The sequence below is a fragment of the Pygocentrus nattereri genome, chromosome 29 (assembly GCF_015220715.1).
Source record: "Pygocentrus nattereri isolate fPygNat1 chromosome 29, fPygNat1.pri, whole genome shotgun sequence".
In the NCBI taxonomy this organism is placed as follows: Eukaryota; Metazoa; Chordata; class Actinopteri; order Characiformes; family Serrasalmidae; genus Pygocentrus; species Pygocentrus nattereri.
Window position 1 is genome coordinate 5,769,860 of NC_051239.1, and position 21,023 is coordinate 5,790,882.

At 45.3% G+C, this 21,023-nt stretch overlaps 2 protein-coding genes across 2 annotated transcripts; one reads left to right on the top strand and one right to left on the bottom strand.

The window, feature by feature from the left end:
* The first annotated feature begins 3,317 nt into the window (after window positions 1-3,317).
* LOC108411166 (protein MAK16 homolog) lies at window positions 3,318-6,551 on the top strand. Its single transcript, XM_017682598.2, has 3 exons — window positions 3,318-3,741; window positions 3,932-4,024; window positions 5,931-6,551. Exons 1-3 carry the CDS (start codon window positions 3,373-3,375, stop codon window positions 6,036-6,038), a joined length of 570 nt encoding a protein of 189 aa, XP_017538087.1. The 5' UTR covers window positions 3,318-3,372; the 3' UTR covers window positions 6,039-6,551.
* A 2,036-nt stretch (window positions 6,552-8,587) lies between these two features.
* Window positions 8,588-15,023, bottom strand: tti2 (TELO2 interacting protein 2). The gene is made up of 7 exons (XM_017682609.2): window positions 13,780-15,023; window positions 11,500-11,686; window positions 11,285-11,377; window positions 10,133-10,323; window positions 9,594-9,737; window positions 9,153-9,309; window positions 8,588-8,923 (listed from the first exon to the last, which is right to left on the bottom strand). The coding sequence occupies exons 1-7, from the start codon at window positions 14,430-14,432 to the stop codon at window positions 8,837-8,839; spliced, it is 1,512 nt and encodes a 503-aa protein (XP_017538098.1). The 5' UTR covers window positions 14,433-15,023; the 3' UTR covers window positions 8,588-8,836.
* Between the last annotated feature and the right edge of the window lie 6,000 nt (window positions 15,024-21,023).

The following is a 21,023-nucleotide window of genomic DNA, read 5'->3' on the forward strand; positions in this document are numbered from 1 at the left end:
CTCCGTCTGGGAGTCCGATGGATGAGTCTGGGTTTGGCGGTTGCCAGGAGACGGTACTTGTCTGTCTGCATTGTGCCAAGTGTAAAGTTTGGTGGAGGGGGGATCATGGTGTGGGGTTGTTTTTCAGGAATTGGGCTCGGCCCCTTAGTTCCAGTGAAAGGAACTCTTAAAGCTTCAGCACCAAGAGATTTTGGACAATTTCATGCTCCCAAATTTGTGGGAACAGTTTGGGGACGGCCCCTTCCTGTTCCAACATGACTGAGCACCAGTGTACAAAGCAGGTCCATAAAGACGTGGATGAGCGAGTTTGGTGTGGAAGAACTCGACTGGCCTGCACAGAGTCCTGACCTCGACCTGATAGAACACCTTTGGGCTGAATTAGAGCGGAGACTGTGAGCCAGGCCTTCTCGTCCAACATCAGTGTCTGACCTCACAAATGTGCTTCTGGAAGAACGGTCAAATATTCCCATTAACACACTCCTAACCCTTGTGGAAACACCCTGCGTGCACCCCAAAAATGATGAAACCTATCGTCCATCAGTGTATCAGGCCTGGGACACTGGTATCGCTCTCTGTCATGGAGCTTTTAGAGACACAAAACTCTCCAGATCTCTGGTTCCTGTCACCACCACTGTGAACCATTTCTTACTCAAGTTTCTTTAGAATTGACAACTTCGAAACCAAACCACTCTGGCTAACTGTTTACACCTTAAAGGAGAATTCCACCAAATGTTTAGAATTTCTACACAAATGTTTAAGATGTAAACAGTCATTTAGAGTGATTTGGAGTGAAGTGCTCTGTTCTAGAAAACCAATTCTTTACAGTGGTGACGATGGGAACCAGATGTCTGAGGAGTTGTAATGTCTCTAAAAGCTCCCTCAGACAGTCATTACGTGAAATGGTTATGAATTCACAGCTGGAGATCTTTCCTTAGCTTCGAGCTATTTTTGTATCCATTCATAGTAGATTGGCACACGCAGGGTGTTGTAAGGCAAAATACTCCCCAAAGAACTTATTTTTCCAGTTTTTCCAGTGTTTCACCATCATCAACATTACATGTAAAAACTCAGAAGATGTGTAGGTTTTTGGAGAGTAAATAAAATGGCTATATTTGTGTTGTTGACATGGTGACCCCTTGTTCCTATCACCACCACTGAAGAGAAATCAGAGTAAGTTTCTGTATGATGGACCATTCCACATCAAAACACTGTGTATATACACTATTTCCAAAAGTATTCAATCACCCATCCAAACCATTGAATTCAGGTGTTCCAGTCACTTCCATGGCCACAGGTGTATAAAGCCGAGCCCCTAGGCCTGCAGACTGCTTCTACAGACATTAGTGAAAGAATGGGTCGCTCTCAGGAGCTCAGTGAATTCCAGCGTGGTACTGTGATCGGACGCTACCTGTGCAGCAAGTCCAGTCGTGAAATTTCCTCACTACTAAATATTCCACAGTCCACTGTCAGTGGGATTATAACAAAGTGGAAGTGATTAGGAACGACAGCAACTCAGCCACGAAGTGGTCGGCCACATAAAATGACAGAGCGGGGTCAGCGGATGCTGAGGGGCATAGTGCGCAGAGGTCACCGACTTTCTGCAGAGTCAATCACTACAGACATCCAAACTTCATGTGGCCTTCAGATCAGCTCAAGAACAGTGTAGAGAGCTTCATGGAATGGGTTTCCATGGCCGAGCAGCTGCATCCAAGCCTTACATCACCAAGCGCAATGCAAAGCGTGGAATGCAGTGGTGTAAAGCGCCACCACTGGACTCTAGAGCAGTGGAGACGAGTTCTCTGGAGTGACCAATCACGCTTCTCTGTCTGGCAATCCAATGGATGAGTCTGGGTTTGGCGGTTGCCAGGAGACTGTACTTGTCTGACTGCAATGTGCCAAGTGTAAAGTTTGGTGGAGGGGGGATCATGGTGTGGGGTTGTTTTTCAGGAGTTGGGCTCGGCCCCTTAGTTCCAGTGAAAGGAGCTCTCAATGCTTCAGCACCAAGAGATTTTGGACAATTTCATGCTCCCAACTTTGTGGGAACAGTTTGGGGACGGCCCCTTCCTGTTCCAACATGAGTTGTCCTGAACTCAACCTGACAGAACACCTTTGGGGTGAATTTGTGAGCCAGGCCTTCTTGCCCAACATCAGTGTCTGACCTCACTAATGTTCTTGTGGAAGAACGGTCAAAAATTCCCATAAACACACTCCTAACCCTTGTGGAAAGCCTTCCCAGAAGAGCTGAAGCTGTTATAGCTGCAAAGGGTGGGCCAACATCATATTAAACCCCATGGATTAAGAATGGGGTGTGACTCAAGTTCATATGTGTGTGAAGCCAGATGAGCGAATACTTTTGGAAATGTAGGGGTGGCTATATACCCCTCTAGCCAAAACTTGGCACTGGACAAGGTCACCATAGGCTCATGTGCGGCTGTTCCAGAGCGTCCCAGTCTATTGGTCCGTGCTTTTCTATGGATATTAAACAAGCTGTGTGTGCACAGATAAACACCTGTGTACCCTAAAGTAACTGAACTCAATCATTAGAAGGGGTGTCTGGATACTTTTGGACATATAGTGAACAGGTGTACACCAGGTGTACCAGGCCTAACATTCTGACCACCTCCTTGTTTCTACACTCATTGTCCATCTTATCAGCTCCACTTACTGTATAGCTGCTCTTTGTAGTTCTACAGTTACAGACTGTAGTCCATCTGTCTCTCTGATACTCTGTTACCCTGTTCTTCAGTGGTCAGGACCCCCACGGACCCTCACAGAGCAGGTACTATTTGGGTGGTGGATCATTCTCAGCACTGCAGTAACACTGATGTGGTGGTGGTGGTGTGTTAGTGTGTGTTGTGCTGGTATGAGTGGATCAGACACAGCAGTGCTGCTGGAGTTTTTAAACACTGTGTCCACTCACTGTCCACTCTGTTAGACACTCCTACCTCGTTGGTCCACCCTGTAGGTGTAAAGTCAGAGATGACAGCTCATCTGCTGCTGCACAGTTTGTGCTGGTCATCCTCTAGTCCTTCATCAGTGGTCACAAGACGCTGTTGGCTGGATATTTTTGGTTGGACTTTTACTGCTCTGTGAGGGTCCATGGGGGTCCTGACCACTGAAGAACAGGGTAACAGAGTATCAGAGAAACAGATGGACTACAGTCTGTAACTGCAGAACTACAGAGTGCAGCTATACAGTAAGTGGGGCTGATAAGAAGGAGGTGGTCGTGATGTTGTGTCTGATTGGTGTGTATATGTGAGTGTGAGTGTGAATCACTGGCTGCCCAGGCGGCCAGTGGGGGTCAGCAGTGCGCTGCTGGACTGCTGAAAAAGTGGAGGAAGCGACACCAAACGAAGAAACCATTTTAGCGACATGAAGCAGCTGACGGAGTTTGAGAGGGGTCTGATAGTCGGAGCCCGAATGGCCGGGGCTTCGGTCACCAGAACCGCCGAACTGCTGAACGTGTCGAGGGGAACCGTGTCCAAAGTGCTCACAGCGTTCGCCAAATACGGCCAGACCGCGTCGGCGAAGAGGAACTGCGGCCGCAAGGCGAAGCTGTCGGACTCGGAGAGACGGGCGCTCATAAGGATAGTCGCCGAAAAGCACCGAAACCAAACCACCAAGAAAACGACCACCTTCGACATCACCACAGAACTGAACCAGAACCGCTGCGACCCGGTCTCGACCCGGACGGTCCGCCGAGAGCTCGGTAAAGTGCTGGAGGTGCTGAAACACGGCATGGTAAGTTTCCCCATCATATCTGCTCACTCCATTCGTAGTAAACCGCAAGTTAGTCGAATTTTCCGTTCCACCTTAAGCGGCGCATACATTCCCCACCTACTGCTTAAGGTGGAGCGGAAAATTCGAGTAAGCCAGCCTACGTTTCCCCGTTTTCCCTCGTGTGTGGGTGAAACTGCTGCTTTGTGTTCAGTGTGGAGACATCGGCAACATCCCCATCCACAAGGCCCAGGCTCTGGAGAAGCAGGGGGAGGAGGAAGAGGAGGAGGAGGAAGATGATGAGGAGGTAAAGCCTAGTGGTCAGGAACCCACCCTTGTGGTGGTCCGCTGTCCTGCAGAGTTCAGTCTCAACCTGTATCTAATAAGCTGCCCCGCCCCCTCATTTACCACTTATACGGCTGATCCAGCCAATCAGGGACTGGGGGGAGGTTAATTAGCTGGAGCAGACGTGGCAGATTGTGATTGGACCTAGACTCTGCAGGACGGTAGATCTCCAGGTCCAGGGTTGGAGACCATTGGATCTGGTCCTTTTATTTGCTAGTGACCCCAGTGCGGGTCTGTTGGGTTTACTGGACCCTGTTGTTAAAGATAGAGTGATATGATAAGGTAAGATGACCGAACCCTTTATTAGACCCGGAGGAAAGAGGTAACAAGGGAATCTGCCTTGTTGATTATTTAACATGGTCATAGTTTATTTGTTATGAATCTGTGGTTTGTTGCTTGTTAATGTACATCGCAGTTGTAGGAACGGAACCTCGTATCTCCATCATTAGAACTTTACAGGAGAGGGAGAAAACCTACTCTGCTTTTAATGCAAGTCAATGGAACCAGAGTTTTTCCCAGGTCTTTTTGGGTCGGTTATCTTGGTCCAAACATCATTAAATTAACACATAATGTAAAGGACAGCGTGTACTTTCACATGACGCCAGAAACTGAAAAACAACGAAAATGGACATACGAGGTTTTGTTCCGAGAGCAGGGATATGAAATTAGTGCTTTTACATGCACTGATCATAGTCGGGTTTCTGCAGTTGTCTGATTATTCAAATGTTCATGTGAACATCACACTCTGGTTTCTTACATCGGAGTAAGGTCTAGATGAAGGTCGATGAAGAGGCTGGATTTTAGCTCAGTAATCAGATTTCTCAGTGCATGTGACTCTTACTCTGATTTCTTTCGGATTTCTCAGTCTGAGCATGTGCGAAAACAGACGGCGGTACCAGAAATAAGCGAACAGCGTCGCCACGTGATGCAGCAAAACTGTTTGAGCGACGCTGAAACCAAAGACACGTTTGACAAAACAAAGGATTTAAATTTCCTTCATCTTCCTGGTGAGGTTTGTTCATATTTTCAGCTAAAGTGGTGTGATGTATAAAAAAAACGCTGGCTCAGTTTATTGGCTTCAGTTTATGAAGGCCTTGCCGATGAGCTGGTGAGCTGAATCGGGTGTGTTCACTGAGGTAGTGTGCACTGTTTTGGCCCGGCAGGACTGGAGCCTGATACATGTGGCCTAACGTCACCTGTCCAATGGCAAGCATCAGCTAAAGGAGCATAAAGCCCCCCAGGAGTTGGGCTGTGGAGCAGAGGGACTGTTCTATCAAATGGTAGCAACATCTGTCTGATATTGATGTTTTTTAGTATTTATCTGCCAATAATGATATAATTTCCACATTGCGTCCCTAAATAAAAGCTTTGGTCCAACAGCTGTTGGAAAAATGCTGTTGACTGTCCTGAAGAGAGAGCATGTGTAAATCAGCTTGACCTTCAAGATACACATCCAAAAGCATCCATATGGTCTTTTAAATACGTGAATTAAAATCTCTATAGAAAAGCATCCTGACAAAATTAGATGATCTAGACCGGCTGCCCATTAGTGCAGAGGGGTATAAAGCCCCTGTCATCGGCCTGTAGAGCAATGGAAATGGATTCTCTGCAGCAATGGAGATCCATCCAGTACCTTTGGGATGAAATGGAGTTTGGGATGAATTAGAAATGCTCAATCAAATCTTCACAGCAATGTTCCAGTATCTAGTGTAAAGCCTTCCCAGAAGAGTAGAGGCCGTTACTGCAGTAAAGGGGCACGGACTCCCTATTAATACCCTTCGTTTCAGAAGAAACGTTGGATGAGCAGGTGTCTACAGACTTTTGGACACCACGTATTTACAGCACTAATTAAATCTCTCATTTCACAGGACATGAACATCCAGAAGGCCTGCGACGATGAGGTTTCCAACCAGGAAGAGAATGAGTTACAAGAAGAGAGAAAGTTCAAAGTCATGACGGACGAAAGGTTCCACTGAAAGGACCAGGGAGGAAGAAATGGGATGAGGAGGACGTCCGGTACGAGCAGGAAACTGCCCCCAAGAATGAGGCTTCTTGGGGCCTAAGCCAGAAAGACCACAACCCTCTGTAACCTCCAGCCTTTCATAGACAGTTTTTGCTTCTTGGTCCATCAGCTTCATGTTCTGACAGACGTGTTTGTACATCGTCCCGGACATCTCTACTCTGGGATGCGTGTGGTTGAGAATGAGCAGCTTTTTATGTATCTGTGCTGCTGACCAGCATAGGAGAATCCTTTCTGTCTAGGGGGTCCAGCTTTATCCACAAAGGGTCGAAGTGGCTGCAGGTTTTTAGTGAAGGCAGGAGCTCACCTGATGACCACTAATCAATTGACTTCTTACTCGCCAGGATATATTTTGGTTTGTCTATCTGAATTTTTTTTGTGGCCAAATCGTAAGGCAAATTATTCAGTAACTGCATGAAATAAATGTACATTTCTATTTTATTTTGTGTAAAAGTTCCCCTCAAATTAAGTGTTTTTATGATCTACACATGTCACTATACGCTTACAATTCACTGCTGAAAGCCAAAAATCTCCGACGCTCTTTGGGTTATTTTATTAAAGTGATGTTTCCAGAGCAGATCACTGAAGAGACGCCGTCTGTTTATAGTTTAGAGCCCAGATTTGGGGAAAAACGGGTCGACTTTCAGTAGAAAAACAAAGTTCAGCTTCTTTTATTATAAGGGTTTAAAATGACATCACCGTCTATTAGACTGGAGAGAAGAGCTACAGCCTCACACGACGCCCAGCTTCTGAATGGAGCTCATGAAATATGAAAGTTATGAAGAACATGACGGAGTGTGTTTTGGAACCAACGGTGGATCCAAGGAGTTGAAGATGTTAAGCCTGTGGAATCGGCTGATCTTCTGCTTTGTTGGAAAGAAAACCTGCAGCCGCACCGACCCTTTGTGGACAGGTGGACCCCCCGTTGTGTGTTTTGGTCAGTGGAGCTGATTAAAAATGATTGTGGAAAAAAAATTATTTAAGTTTTTTTTTTTTTTTTTTAATTCAATCAAAATGTCTTAGAATTGATTTTAGCCTCTGTTTTTCTGAATGTTTCTTTAGGTCACCTCACAGTATTCAGCAGAGCAAAGTGCCTAAGTTGTTACATATTGAGAAAATGTAGTAATGTTAGTTGTGAATGAGAGGATGTGGGACTTTTGTTTTTTTTTAATATGAACAGATCTGAACTTTTGTCACATGAAATTTATCTTGAAGGATGTTTTTAAATAAGCTTAGCAGTTTAGTCCAGAGTGGACTGAAGCAGAACAGCCACCACACCGTCACTGTGGTCTCCAGCACCTCACAGACATGACCTTTATTCATGTCTCATGAATGACCAGTCCAAATTCAGCCTGCTGTCCAGGAGATCTTTACTCTGAGGTGCCTGTGGTTGTTTCAGAAAGGACAGTTATTTCTGTACGTGTTGTCCTAATCGTGCACTTCTGCCTGTTTGTTTTTGGCTAAGCTGATTAAAGATGGTTGTTATACTTGCTATTGTGAAACAATTCAATCAATTTTTATTAAGATACTGTAAAATTTCCAGTCAAAATGGCTAGACCCACAAGTTACTCATTCTTCAGTGTCAAAAGCAGCAACAGTGTTTAACAGAAATTGTATGAAGTCCCCAAAAAATCAAACCTATTAGTAATTCATCTGTCCACTCAAGTGCCACATTGACTCTTACAACCTTGCTGTTACAGCTGTTCCCTTCAAAGAGAGACCAAACACCTACCCTAACTCACCTTAGCTGCCTTGAAATTCATTCCGCATCTAAAGTGGCAGAAGGAGATATTTGCTCAGGAATTAGATTAGAAATGAAGTGTAAACACGAGTTAAAAACGAATCAAAAGCTACAATGGGAGTCCTAACAACCACCCGCAACGCCTGGTAGACCTGGTAGACTGTCCCTGCAGATAAACAGCACTTAAAGCTTTCGTCTGAGATGTGGAATAAGGTCTTATGGACTGAAGTCTAAATACTTGGATTGTGACTTACAGAAAATGCAACCAGCATCTTAACATTGAACTTTGATTTTCCTGTTCCACCTTAAATGGTGCAGCTTTCAGTGGTGTACATTCGGGTGTTCCACACACGGGAACAGTGTCAAAGGTGGCACTCGAAAATACTGAACTTTGGAGGGGTGGAAAAATATCCATGCAGAATTCTAAGAAAAACTGAAAGCAAGCCTCTTTGTTTTCAGTAATTTTCTGTTAAGTACAGGTTTTGCTTTTTCCCAAAAAAATAGGGGAAAAAATAACCCAAAAAAATAATAACTTGTATTTAATGGCTGTTTTGACTGGAAAACTGACGTGCATATTTCTGTGTGTTGTACTGTTCACACTAAATTTAGCCCATAACCTACAAATATAGCTGTAACTACACACAGATCTGAAAGCTTGCTGCATTCTGGATTGTGGTTTTGACACCTTTGAGCACACAACAGTAAACATGTTAGTACTATTAACCCTTGTAGTACTAATTAGTAGTAATAAACTGAACAGTTAAGACGGCTAATAATAAAGGATTTATTTATATTACACATATTTACAGGACACTGGCACCAGGTGGGCATATAAAAATCCTGTAGAATAGTTTGACTATGACTACTGACTTCATGACAAAAGACAAGCAGATGCAGTTTTAGTCCTTTTAGGCCAGCTCACAGAATTCAGCACAGCGAAATCCCAAGACTGTGGATCCACAGGATCCATTTACACTGAGAGGGGTTCAGCAGAAGCTCGGTTAGCACTCAACTCACACATCCTGGGGTGCTGTAAGGCTTTCCAAGCACTTCAGCACACGGTCAGAAACACAGCTACTGTCCACCTCTTTCAGCAGAACCTGCAGGTACAGACAGAATTAAGACCATTTGACATAAATATGTTCTCTACCTGGTGCCCTCGTTCTCTGAACACAGGATCCTGTAATATTTAACGCTTTTAAACTCCAGTCGCAGGACTTGGATTCATGCCGTCAATTAGTGTGAACTGCTTTACTCAGCCAGTCATCAACCAGCAAACAGCAATGCTGGCACCCAACCGCCCAAAACGTATTCGCTGTAGAGACGTACCCGCAGTCTTCCATGTGAGCAGTGGTCCAGCAGCAGCAGGCAGCGTGAGGCTCTGGTCAGAAGCTGGTCCCTGAGCTCAGGAGCCAGTGGCTCTGATGAAATGTCAACAAGGAACCTCAGCAAACTCTTAGCAAGCACACCCGTCCTGCACTCCATTCTAGAGAGACGCAAAGAGCAGCATTAATGGTAGCCTTCACTGCCGCGCTCACTTTCAGTGGACATAACGTTGCAGTGCCTGAATGAACGTTAGGTCTGTTTACTTAGACTAAAACATTGGCCGCACCATTGTTCAAAGTACTGAAGACTTCTGTCAGACGTTTTCACTAGATGGGAGGAACTGAAGGCCAGAGTTCAGCACAGTTTGGTGTTTCGCGCTCCAGTACTACAGTTGGCCACCTGTGGCTTTTACCTGGGAAATATTTATGCTTAAAATTGAATAACCTTGGCCAGGCGGTTTGTATGGTCCTCTCCAGAACCTCCAGTATCATCAGCCTAGCTTTCTCCTCTGGACCGTCCGACACCTCCAGATATCCTACAACCACTCTCTCCAGCCTCTTCAGATGCCGAGCGATTCCTATGCCCATCCTGTAAAATCAAATACGGAATATTTAAACAATTATGACAAAAATTTGGTGCAGTTAGACAAAAGCAAGTGATCATAGTTGTACCAGAGAATGATGTACGTGCATAGTAGTGTACACTCATTCATACTGAGTGGGAAAGAAACATTAAACGTTTCTTGCTTAGACACTAAAATTTCGAAGCTCCACCCCTTAAAAACATCAATGTAGCCAAAGTAGTAGTGTTATTGGTCAAGGACACTCGAAGGTCAGCAAAGTTGAACTTGGTGTGAAGTTTCATGGTGAAATTTGGCCGCACTTGATGAGAAGCTGCTTGTTGGGGTGGATTTTATTGAAACTAATGCACTTTATGCAAATTACGCTGATGAAAAGCTAGTGTTACTGGGCCTTTACACCCACTTGTCAATGAGCAGAAGGAGGTTGCTGGCGTAGATTCGGCGCAAGACCAACTTATGTTCCATCTCCATGTGTGTTAAAATGAGACGAAGAACACCGTCAAAGCGGCTTGGCTTCTGTGGCAATGCTGGCAATGTGTGGACGAGGGGCTTCTCAAGGACTGGCACCAAATCTATAAGACAAGGCAGGACAACCTGCAAAAAGACAGATCATTATTATTACAAGAAGATGCCACTGAGGCTAAATCCTTTGCACATATAGCTAAACAATACATATGAAAAAATACAAAAGTGTCCAAAAACACACATGCACTAGAACTTGCTTGGAGTACAGACGAAGGCCCAGTCCCATTCTCCCCTCGCCCCTACCACTCAGCCCTTATTCCTCTGTTTTAACGTCTAGGGGTAAGGTGTCCCGATTATTGCTGAGATAGAGGTGTGGGGGGAAGTGTTAGGGCTACATGGCCCTCCAGACGGAGGTTTTTCAGAGACACTCCAAACAGAGTGTTATGAGAAATGAAGAATAACCGGCAAGGTGGATGTCCAAGAGACCAAACAAACCCACAAATGTGAGCATTTTCTCCATTAAACACCACGATGACCACTGCATTGTCTTAATATCATTTTAATGCATTATGGCCCTTTTCATCATAATAAGCATATAAAGTCGCTAGTAGTTTGCTGATGTCTTGGTAGCTAGCTAACTAAATGTCCTGTTCCGCCTTAAATGGTGCAGCAGTTCACACCTCAAAACTGCTGCACCATTTAAGGTGGAACGGGAAAATTCGAACAAGGAGCTGGCGAACAGCAGGCTGAATATCGACAACCAAGTAGAGGTGGGTGATAAGTAATTGCCCCCCTTTCTGAAGGCACATGATTCCCTAAATGTAACTAAAGCCCAGCAGTGAGGAGCTGAACTTTCCCCTCCTCTGCTGTCACTGCAGACGGGCCGGGTCGCCTACAGAGCGGCGCTGGTAGCTGTTAATGAAGTGATGCTCTTTTTAAATTGAGGGTCTCATTTCAGAGGGAAGATCTCAACCACTACCCCTTATAACTCAGTTCCAAGGGGCAAAATGACACTCAAAAACAAGGAGAAGGGGTAAAATAAGATACGGGATTAGGCCCAGGAGCCACTTCGTGCATGCATATAGGTTACCTGTATAAGCGGAGCTTCAGATGTGTACAGGTGATTAAAGAGGGCATGGTAGAGCACCTCAGCTCGGTTGAACTGCCTAAGGTCAGCAGCAGGCTGAAGTGGGAGAGAAATGAAAAGACGCTTTCATTATACCTCCAATACTGACCTGCTGGTCAAAGTTGGGAAATTTCAAATGAATAAAGTAGGGAAAAAATGAAATCTCTTCCCTAACTTACCACATTGCGTACAATGTGATGGAGGCAGTGCACTCCCAGTACTTTATTCTCTGTCCGGTAATCGTCAGATATGAGCAGAGAAGGAGGAAAGACCTGCTCCAAGTAGTCAGCCAAGCAGGGACGTCCAACCTGCACCAGGACCCAGGAGAACACGTGCTTCATCGCCTCGTTGCGTTTCCAGTTTTCCCTGAAAACAGAAAAAGACATTTTCTCTGTAACGTGATGAATGAAGGAGGCAGTTTACAGTATCAACAGGACATTAATCCCTTAATGAAAGAAGACGCCAGTCAAAAATGCTTAAGTTGCCAACAGGGAGCAGCCAACAACAGACACAATGTTCATCGTTCTCCATACAAGACCATTAATATGAGATGAGAATGAGGAAGCACTCCAAAGACTCTAAAGTCTGCAGACACCTGCTTGTCCAGCATTTCCTCTGAAATCAAGGGCAGGGCTGATGAGTAATTTGGGGGAAATACTGAACAGCAATATTTTGACTGCGTTTTAAATTTTGATTATTTTCTATACATGAAGCTCCAGAAAATCTAGCTTGAGGCTTCTGAACAAACTGTGCCTGACTCGAGTTTGGCTGTGTGGTCATGTACACAGTACCTTGGTGTTTGGTTGCTTTTGATCAGTCTAACTCCCATGGGTCAAACACAAGGCCAAATCAGGCCCGCCGCACAATCCTGTCCGGCCCGCAAAAGTACTTTTATTATTAGCCCGTTTCACAATGCACTGCACTACGGTTCCCAGCATGCACTGCAACGTAATGTCCTCGGATTCTCCTACCCCAACAACAGTCTATGGGACAGCAGCTACACCTCAGTTCTTACACCAAATTTGATTCACTATTCTTCCATAAAATCAACCTGATTATTAAATTCAAAAACATTTTTTAAATAATAAAGTGTGCAGGGATTCCTTTTGGGGTGTGTTGCCCTGAGGCAGCACTGGAAAGACATGATATAGACCCGTGTTCCCTGAAGTGGTGAGATCTGGCTCTGTGACTGGCTAAATCCATTCCACTGTTGCTTCTAGGCAACAAACACACTTCTGCAAATTCTCATACCAAAAAAAATAGTGATACTGAATGTTTAATAAGCGGTTTAAGTGTCCACTAAGAGACAGTTTGATCAAGTCCATGCTTTTTATTGAAGTATTCGAACTCTTCCCTTTATTCCTAACCCTGTCATTGTTAGATACGTGTAAAGTGAGGAAAAAGGGGTTTGTTGCCTAGAGGCAACGTCATGCAATAGAGGGCTCATGAACTTGCAATAAAGAAAGGATGCCAGGTGTCTAGTTTAAGCAACAGGTAGGTATGAAAGAGGGAACTCCTGGGGATGTTTACTTTTTTTTTCAATATTTCAAATATTAATTTCATATGCATTTAAATCCACAAGATCATTCATGAGGTCAGGCTCTGATGCTGGATCACATACGCCACTCTAACGTGTCCCAGAGGTACTGCAAGGAGCTCCATCACTTCAGAGTTCCACTGCTCCGCAGCCCAGTGCTGGGGGGCTTTATTCCTCTCCAGCTGATATTTGGTACTGGACATTTGGCTTTAGACCTGCTGCTGCTGCTCCGAAGCATCAGTTCTACATGCCGTTATACACCTGTGTTAGCAATGCATGCACCTTACAGGCTGGACATATAGGGTACACCGGTCATCCCACGTCCTGTGACCACTGATGAAGGACTAGAGGACGACCAACACACACTGTGCAGCAGCAGATGAGCTGTCACCTCTGACTTTACATCTACAGGGTGGACCGACAAGGTAGGAGTGTCTAATAGAGTGGACAGTGAGTGGACACTGTTTAAAAACTCCAGCAGCACTGCTGTGTCTGATCCACTCGCACCAGCGCAACACACACTAACGCTCCACCACATAAGTATCACACACCCACATAATTCTTGCTCAGTGGGGGTCCTGGCCACTGAAGAACAGAGTGAAAGGGGGCTAACAAAGTATGCAGAGCAACAGATGGACTACAGTCTATAACTGTAGAACTACAAAGAGCTCCTATATGTGAAGTGGAGCTGAGTGTAGAAACAAGGAGGCTTGCAGGACGGGCCTGCTCAGTTCTGGTCCTGGAGATCTTCCACCCTGGACATTTCAGACCCAGCACACCTGGCTCTAACGGTCAGACGCCCCTAAAGACCTTCATCACCTGGACCAGGTGTGTTGGAATAGGGATGGAGCTAAACTCTGCAGGGTGGTAGATCTCCGTGAGCAGGATCGGGCGGCCCTGTTGTCATGACCCATGGACTCACTTTGTCAACTCTGGCTGCAGTATGTCCAGGACTGGGCCCAGCATCCCTCGCTGGTCACCTTCATCCTTGCCACACAGTAGCTCCACTACTGACCCACTGCTCGTGGCTGCGATGGTGGAGTTCAGCAGCTCCAACGCACGTTTTCTGGACGCCTCGTTGGTCCACGGCAGGTCTTGCAGGTGTGTGATGGAGAACAGACAAAGTGAGGGCCCAAGTGTGCGGATGAGTGACCTGGCTGACCCTGAAACCGCTGAGTCGCTGGACCTGACGGCTCCTCGAAGCTGCTCGGTCAGCGCCAGCAAAGCTGCGCCAGCGGCCTCGGCTTTGGCAGGAATCTGCTCGTAGCTGCTGGAAGGCAAAGCGCCGCTGTCCGTGTCACACACCGGTAAAGCAGCGTGTTCGGTGAAGCTGCTCACCAGCTCAGCATAGGCTGCCCGCAAATCCGGGCCAAACTCCGGGAAGAGCCAGCGCACCTCCCCGCTGCCCAGCAGCTCCGCCGCGCTCCTCAGGAGGCTCCGCTTTGCCGAGTCCTCGGCCACAAAGCGCTGCTGGATTTCAGATAAAACCCGTATAACCGAACAGGCCGAGCCCCCGTTATTCTTCTCGGACTCGTCACCGAGACCGAGATCCCGGAGGACGCGAGCCAGATCCATTTCTGCCGCGTGTCGGCCTCGCTGGGGTTAACTTAGCCAGCAGACGCAGCTAACAGCTAATTTCAGTTGATAGCTCGCTGCGAACCCTGCCTAACCTTAATTTCAGGTTCTAGTATGACTTGTGTAGCTAGAACGTTTTAGGGTGTAATGTGAGTCTTAAACACAAACATCATACGGATACGAACTCGGGTAAGTCCCAAATATCTCTCTTTGAGAAACCTAGTGCACTATTCGAGTGAGGAAGCTGGTAATGCAACACCTCAGCGTGGGTGCACTACGTAGGGCGTCGGGAGCCATTTGGGACACAGCCCGACCTCCCCGCGTCGATAAAAGCACGGATAGCAGCTACTGTGGAATAAACAAGGCTTGTTTTTGAGCTCTTATATCCAGAACTGAACTTTCGACGGTGTTCTGGTTTTATTGCAGAGCCTCGTCGCAGGACTTTTATCCGATATTGTCAATAAATTGGAGCTAGAACATTCTCCATCAAGGCGTCTTCAATGTGATGGTGGTGTGCAACTGAAAAATAAGCCTCACCGGAAACGTGAGCCAACCGTTGGAGGTTCCGGTAGGAACTGGTGGTGTGTGTGGTCAAAGTTAAACTCCACAGTTTACCAGATTAACAAATGTGATACATTCTCTACCAAAATCTGTGGCAGGCCTGCAAAACGACTAAACTGGGCCTCAAAAAGGCACTACGCAGGTCTTCTCTATACAATTAAATGGTAAACGACAGAGCCCCGCTGGTGACATCCTGTATAAATAAAAATAATGCGTGGCCACAACTTAGTAAGGCGTGGGAATGAGATAGTGAAGTCGTGGTTACGACTTAGTAAAGCACGGGAACGAGATCCTAATGTGTGGCCACGACTTAATAAGCCACGGTCTCCACCTTACTAAGTCGTGGCCACGCATTAGGATCTCGTTCCCACACGTTAATAAGGTGTGGCCACGTGTTATTTTTATTTATACAGGATGTCACCAGCGGAACTCTGTAGTAAACAGAGCCATTTAGAGTGGTGTGAAATGCTGCGATCTAGAGAAACCTATTGAGTCAGAATTGTTCACAGTGGTGGTGATGGGAACCAGACACCAGTTTAAAGCCTTTGACAGCTCCCACAGAACGTTACAACATGAAACGGTTAGATATTTTCGGTCTGTTCTTTTTTTCCGGATGTCTTTCGTGATGATGTTTTGGCTTAAAATGTATTTTAATCCGTTTATTTTAATGCATTTGTGGCGGAGGGCGTCATGCGGGATGTTGTGATGCAAAATAGGCCCCAGAGAAAACACTTTTTAGATTTATTGCTATTTTACCATCAGCATTACATATAAAGACATAAAAGCACGTGTAGGTTCACTAGTGGTTTTGTATATTAATTGACATGGCTATATTTTACGTTACAGACATGGCAACCCCTCTTACCTTTCACCACCTCTGTTTCACATCAATCCACTCTGTGAGTGACCCTGTTTACAACTCAAGGACTGAAAATTGGTGAAATCCCCTTTAAAATTATGGCTCCTGCACTCAAACGTTACATAACGTGCACAAGTCCCTATGCAGGGTAGGCCTCCATCTGGGTGCAGATGCCAAAATGCCACAACTCACCTACCGTACTATTTAGGGAGTGGGAAGCCATTTGAGATTCAGCCATAGAGATTGAACACAAACCTGGTCCTCTGAGCAATGGGAAGCAGGAATATTGTGTGTGGAGTCATCTTTCACCATTTTCTTGCATCTGGATGTGTTTACTTGTCGAGAATGTCAAGGGATGCCCTCAAGGCATCATGTCTGTTGCCATCTGTTGAACATGGTGGATCCATCATGATACAGGCAGCCATCTGGTGGGAGGTGCGATGATTACATGGCGATGTATTCTAGCCTAAAGAATCGGCCGTTTCAAAGACCAGGTGTGCCGTGTGGGGGAAACACTGCTCTCTCCTTGTGTTTTCGTGTTCCTAGATGATGCCTTCATATCTACGCTGAATATGTTAAACAGGTCCAACCAGATGCCTCCCAAAGCCTCCACAGTTGCCAGATTTAACCAGCACTTTAACGTCTAACCGCTTTTTATAGCTAAGGAACGCAGAGTGCACAGCCACTCTTCATCTTCAGAGAACTAGAAGCTTTTATTTTTGAAGAATTGCCCAGAATCTTGCCAGACTTGTATGTACATATACAGGTACATATTTCACCATTTTCTTGCACCTGGATGTTTTGACTTCTGGATAACGCCAAAGAACGTCAAAAGAACTGCATATTTTGTGGACTCTCCCCCTCCAGCTAGGCATGGGCAGAAGTATTACTTTGATAAATGATATTTACATACAAATATCAATACCCAGTTGTACTTTATTTTGCTTTTAACATATTTGAAACACTCCATTCCAGCAACGTACCAAGCCAGAGCTGTTCACACTGGTGGCGATAGGAGCCAGACGTCTGAAGAGTCTAACGGCTCTAAAATCTACATCACGGCAAGATTTTACATGACTGCAAGGACCATGGCTACAAATATGCTGCTTTATTTTTATCATTACTTTTTTAATTTGTGATATTGTACCTTACTAATTTCTTATCTATTTGTGATCTTAATTTCTTACCATTTAAATCTCAAGTTCTATTTTTATCTACTTTTATCTTTTATTCACTGTTATTTTAAACTTTCTTTTAATTTAAAATGATTAAATGTAGTTATTTTCTTTGTCATGTCAATCCCTTGTTTTTGTAAATGCTCGGCTACATTGAAAATGAGGGTTGCCCTCAATGTACTTCTGAGTCAAAATAAAGGTTGATTGATTGATTGATTGATTGATTGATTGATTGATTGATGTCTGAGAACGTTGTTTTAGAACATTGTCCAAAACCTTCTCAAAACAACAAGACAAAGAGGTACAAGTAAGGTGTTGTAAGGCAAAATAGCCCCCCCCCCCCCCCCCCAAAAAAAAAAAACCTGCTTTACCGTCATCGATATTATTTAGAAAAGATCAGAAGACACACTCAGATCAACCCACTCTGAATCTCAACACTTAACATCTGAAGAATTAAAAAACAATAATAGTAAAATAAGTGGGATTCCCCTAAGACTAATGCAGATACTGCACCGATGTCTGTATTTATCTTTTTAACCGTAGAAATCAGAAAGCTTCCCTCTTTGTATGTGCACAAGGACTTTATATCAATACGTTATTGGTTATCAATAACAGTTTCGGTCTAGAAGAAAATCAGTGGTAGCGCCAGCACACCTACTTTAACTCTACCCGGGGTTTGTGAAGAGCCGTGGGCCGTGGAACTGGGTTCACACTTCCGAAGCTTTTATTCATTTATGGAGGATTGAAATGAATTATTAGAGCTGAACAGCAAACAGTGTTTAAGCGCATCTGTCGTTCCCTTTGTCCATCACTTCCTCTCCGTTATTACAGGGTGTGATGTGCGTTTGATGCATATCCGCAGGAAGAGGTGCGTCACCTTTGGACTGTGATAATTTATTGACACATAGACAGAGCAACAAAGCACTTTGATTGAGAGGATATTGGATTTCAGCGTGGAACAGCGTGACTTGCGTTTGCAACGGAAAAAAATCTTAATAATAGCGGTTGGTTGGCATTTTGCAGACAGAGGGCACGTGGTAGACCAATAGTACGAGCTCATAGTTGATAGTTGGGGCCTGATAATGAACACACAATGAATTACACACACATTTTCTAAGCTGCGTATAATTCAGGGTTTGGGAGGAGCTGGATGGATTTGGACTGTGGGATGGAAAACGCACACAGACACAGGGAGAACACGCAAAAAGGACCCTGGTCTCCCGGACGGGGAATCGAACCCAGCCCCTTCCTGCTTGAGGCGACTGCGCCACCATGCCACCAACAATTAATTAAAAATGAATATTATTTTTTCTCCTTTCTTCTTTTTATTTTTTTGTTCTGAAAAAAATCTAGTCTTGTCTTGTTCTCCTCCCACTCCTGGTCTTGGTCTTAACTTGGACTCGACAACTTTAAAGTCTTGGTTTGACTTGGACTCGGTGTGTCCAGGTCTCGGTCTCGACTCGGATTTGCTTCTAATGGGCTTGACTACAGCATCGCTTTGTACCTCTGCGTACGTTGCAAGTTTTTAAGCTTTACAGATCTCTGGCAATCGTCCCATTCAAGTTAGCGAGCAACTGCACAGCCCCTGCCTAAAGTTAGTGCATTACTCATTTCAAACAATATTTATTTGCCATGCATGGAAAATCAGAGGCTGTTTTCTTGGCCTTTAATGCTTTGTTATTATGTGTAGCCTAGTTTTGACCTGGTGAACACAGTCCAATTTGGGAGGGTTGCTTATAAAGCTGGAAACGCACCATTATGTCGTGGCCCATTAGGCTGAATGTGATTTTTGCCTTTGTAACCTGGCAGAGCATGGGTGTGTCAATTCTGACAGCTCCAGGGTGCACTGAACATGCCATGCTGCAGTAGAGTATAGGCAATTATGTACAACAGACTACTCCTCGTAGTGGTGTGCAGGATACCACATTACATTAGCACAGTGTTCTGTAAGTCCACAACCACTCTAAGTGAGTTGTAGCTGTGTGATGGGGTTGTGAGAGTAAGACTGCTCTGTTTGCAGCCATTAAAAGTTGAAAACTTTTCAAAATGCTAAATTATTAACCCATTAAAATTGTGGGTTGTTACATACTAGGGCTTACTATTCAGCTGAGCTGTTCTGGGGTTATAGAAGTGTGTAATAACTGGCGTTTTATATGAGTGTTTTGATATGAAATGTGCTGTTCTCAGCAGTTTAATGCCTCTAAAAGCTCCCTCACTGAAGGCTGTGCATGAAACAGGTTGCCTGATGCGTGAGACACTATTTTGTTATATGTTTATATGTCCATTCATAGCTGATAGGTATGTGTATGTAGGTTAGGTATATACACTGCTCAAAACAATAAAGGGAACACTAAAATAACACATCCTAGATCTGAATGAATGAAATATTCTCATTGAATACTTTGTTCTGTACAAAGTTGAATGTGCTGACAACAAAATCAAACAAAAATCATCAATGGAAATCAAATTTATTGACCAATGGAGGCCTGGATTTGGAGTCGCACACAAAATTAAAGTGGAAAAACACACGACAGGCTGATCCAACTTTGATGTAATGTCCTTAAAACAAGTCAAAATGAGGCTCAGTATTGTGTGTGGCCTCCACGTGCCTGTATGACCTCCCTACAACGCCTGGGCATGCTCCTGATGAGGTGGCGGATGGTCTCCTGAGGTATCTCCTCCCAGACCTGGACTAAAGCATCCGCCAACTCCTGGACAGTCTGTGGTGCAACGTGGCGTTGGTGGATGGAGCGAGACATGATGTCCCAGATGTGCTCAATCAGGATTCAGGTCTGGGGAACAGGGCAGGCCAGTCCATAGCTTCAATGCCTTCATCTTGCAGGAACTGCTGACACACTCCAGCCACATGAGGTCTAGCATTGTCCTGCATTAGGAGGAACCCAGGGCCAACCGCACCAGCATATGGTCTCACAAGGGGTCTGAGGATCTCATCTCGGTACCTAATAGCAGTCAGGCTACCTCTGGCGAGCACATGGAGGGCTGTGCGGCCCTCCAAAGAAATGCCACCCCACACCATTACTGACCCACTGCCAAGCCGGTCATGCTGAAGGATGTTGCAGGCAGCAGATCGCTCTCCACGGCGTCTCCAGACTCTGTCACGTCTGTCACATGTGCTCAGTGTGAACCTGCTTTCATCTGTGAAGATCACAGGGTGCCAGTGGCGAATTTGCCAATCCTGGTGTTCTCTGGCAAATGCCAAGCGTCCTGCACGGTGTTGGGCTGTGAGCACAACCCCCATCTGTGGACTTCGGGCCCTCATACCATCCTCATGGAGTCGGTTTCTAACCGTTTGTGCAGACACATGCACATTTGTGGCCTGCTGGAGGTCATTTTGCAGGGCTCTGGCAGTGCTCCTCCTGTTCCTCCTACACAAAGGCGGAGGTAGTGGTCCTGCTGCTGGGTTGTTGCCCTCCTACCGCCTCCTCCATGTCTCCTGGTGTATTGGCCTCTCTCCTGGTAGCACCTCCAGCCTCTGGACACTACACTGACAGACACAACAAACCTTCTTGCCACAGCTCGCATTGATGTCCCATCCTGGATGAGCTGCACTACCTGAGCCACTTGTGTGGGTTGTAGAGTCCGTCTCATGCTACCACGAGAGTGAAAGCAGCACCAACATTCAAAAGTGACCAAAACATCAGCCAGAAAGCAGAAAGGTACTGAGAAGTGGTCTGTGCTCCCACCTGCAGAACCACTCCTTTACTGAGTGTGTCTTGCTAATCGCCAATGATTTCCACCTGTTGTCTGTTCCATTTGCACAACAGCTGTGAAACTGATTGTCAATCAGTGTTGCTTCCTAAGTGGACAGTTTGATTTCACAGATGTTTGATTTACTTGGAGTTATATTGTGTTGTTTAAGTGTTCCCTTTATTTTTGTTGAGCAGTGTATATTATATATTATATATATTATGGATACAGGTACAGGTAGACAGGTATGTAGGGCAGTTTTAACCAAAATAGTCCCCAATAAAGCTT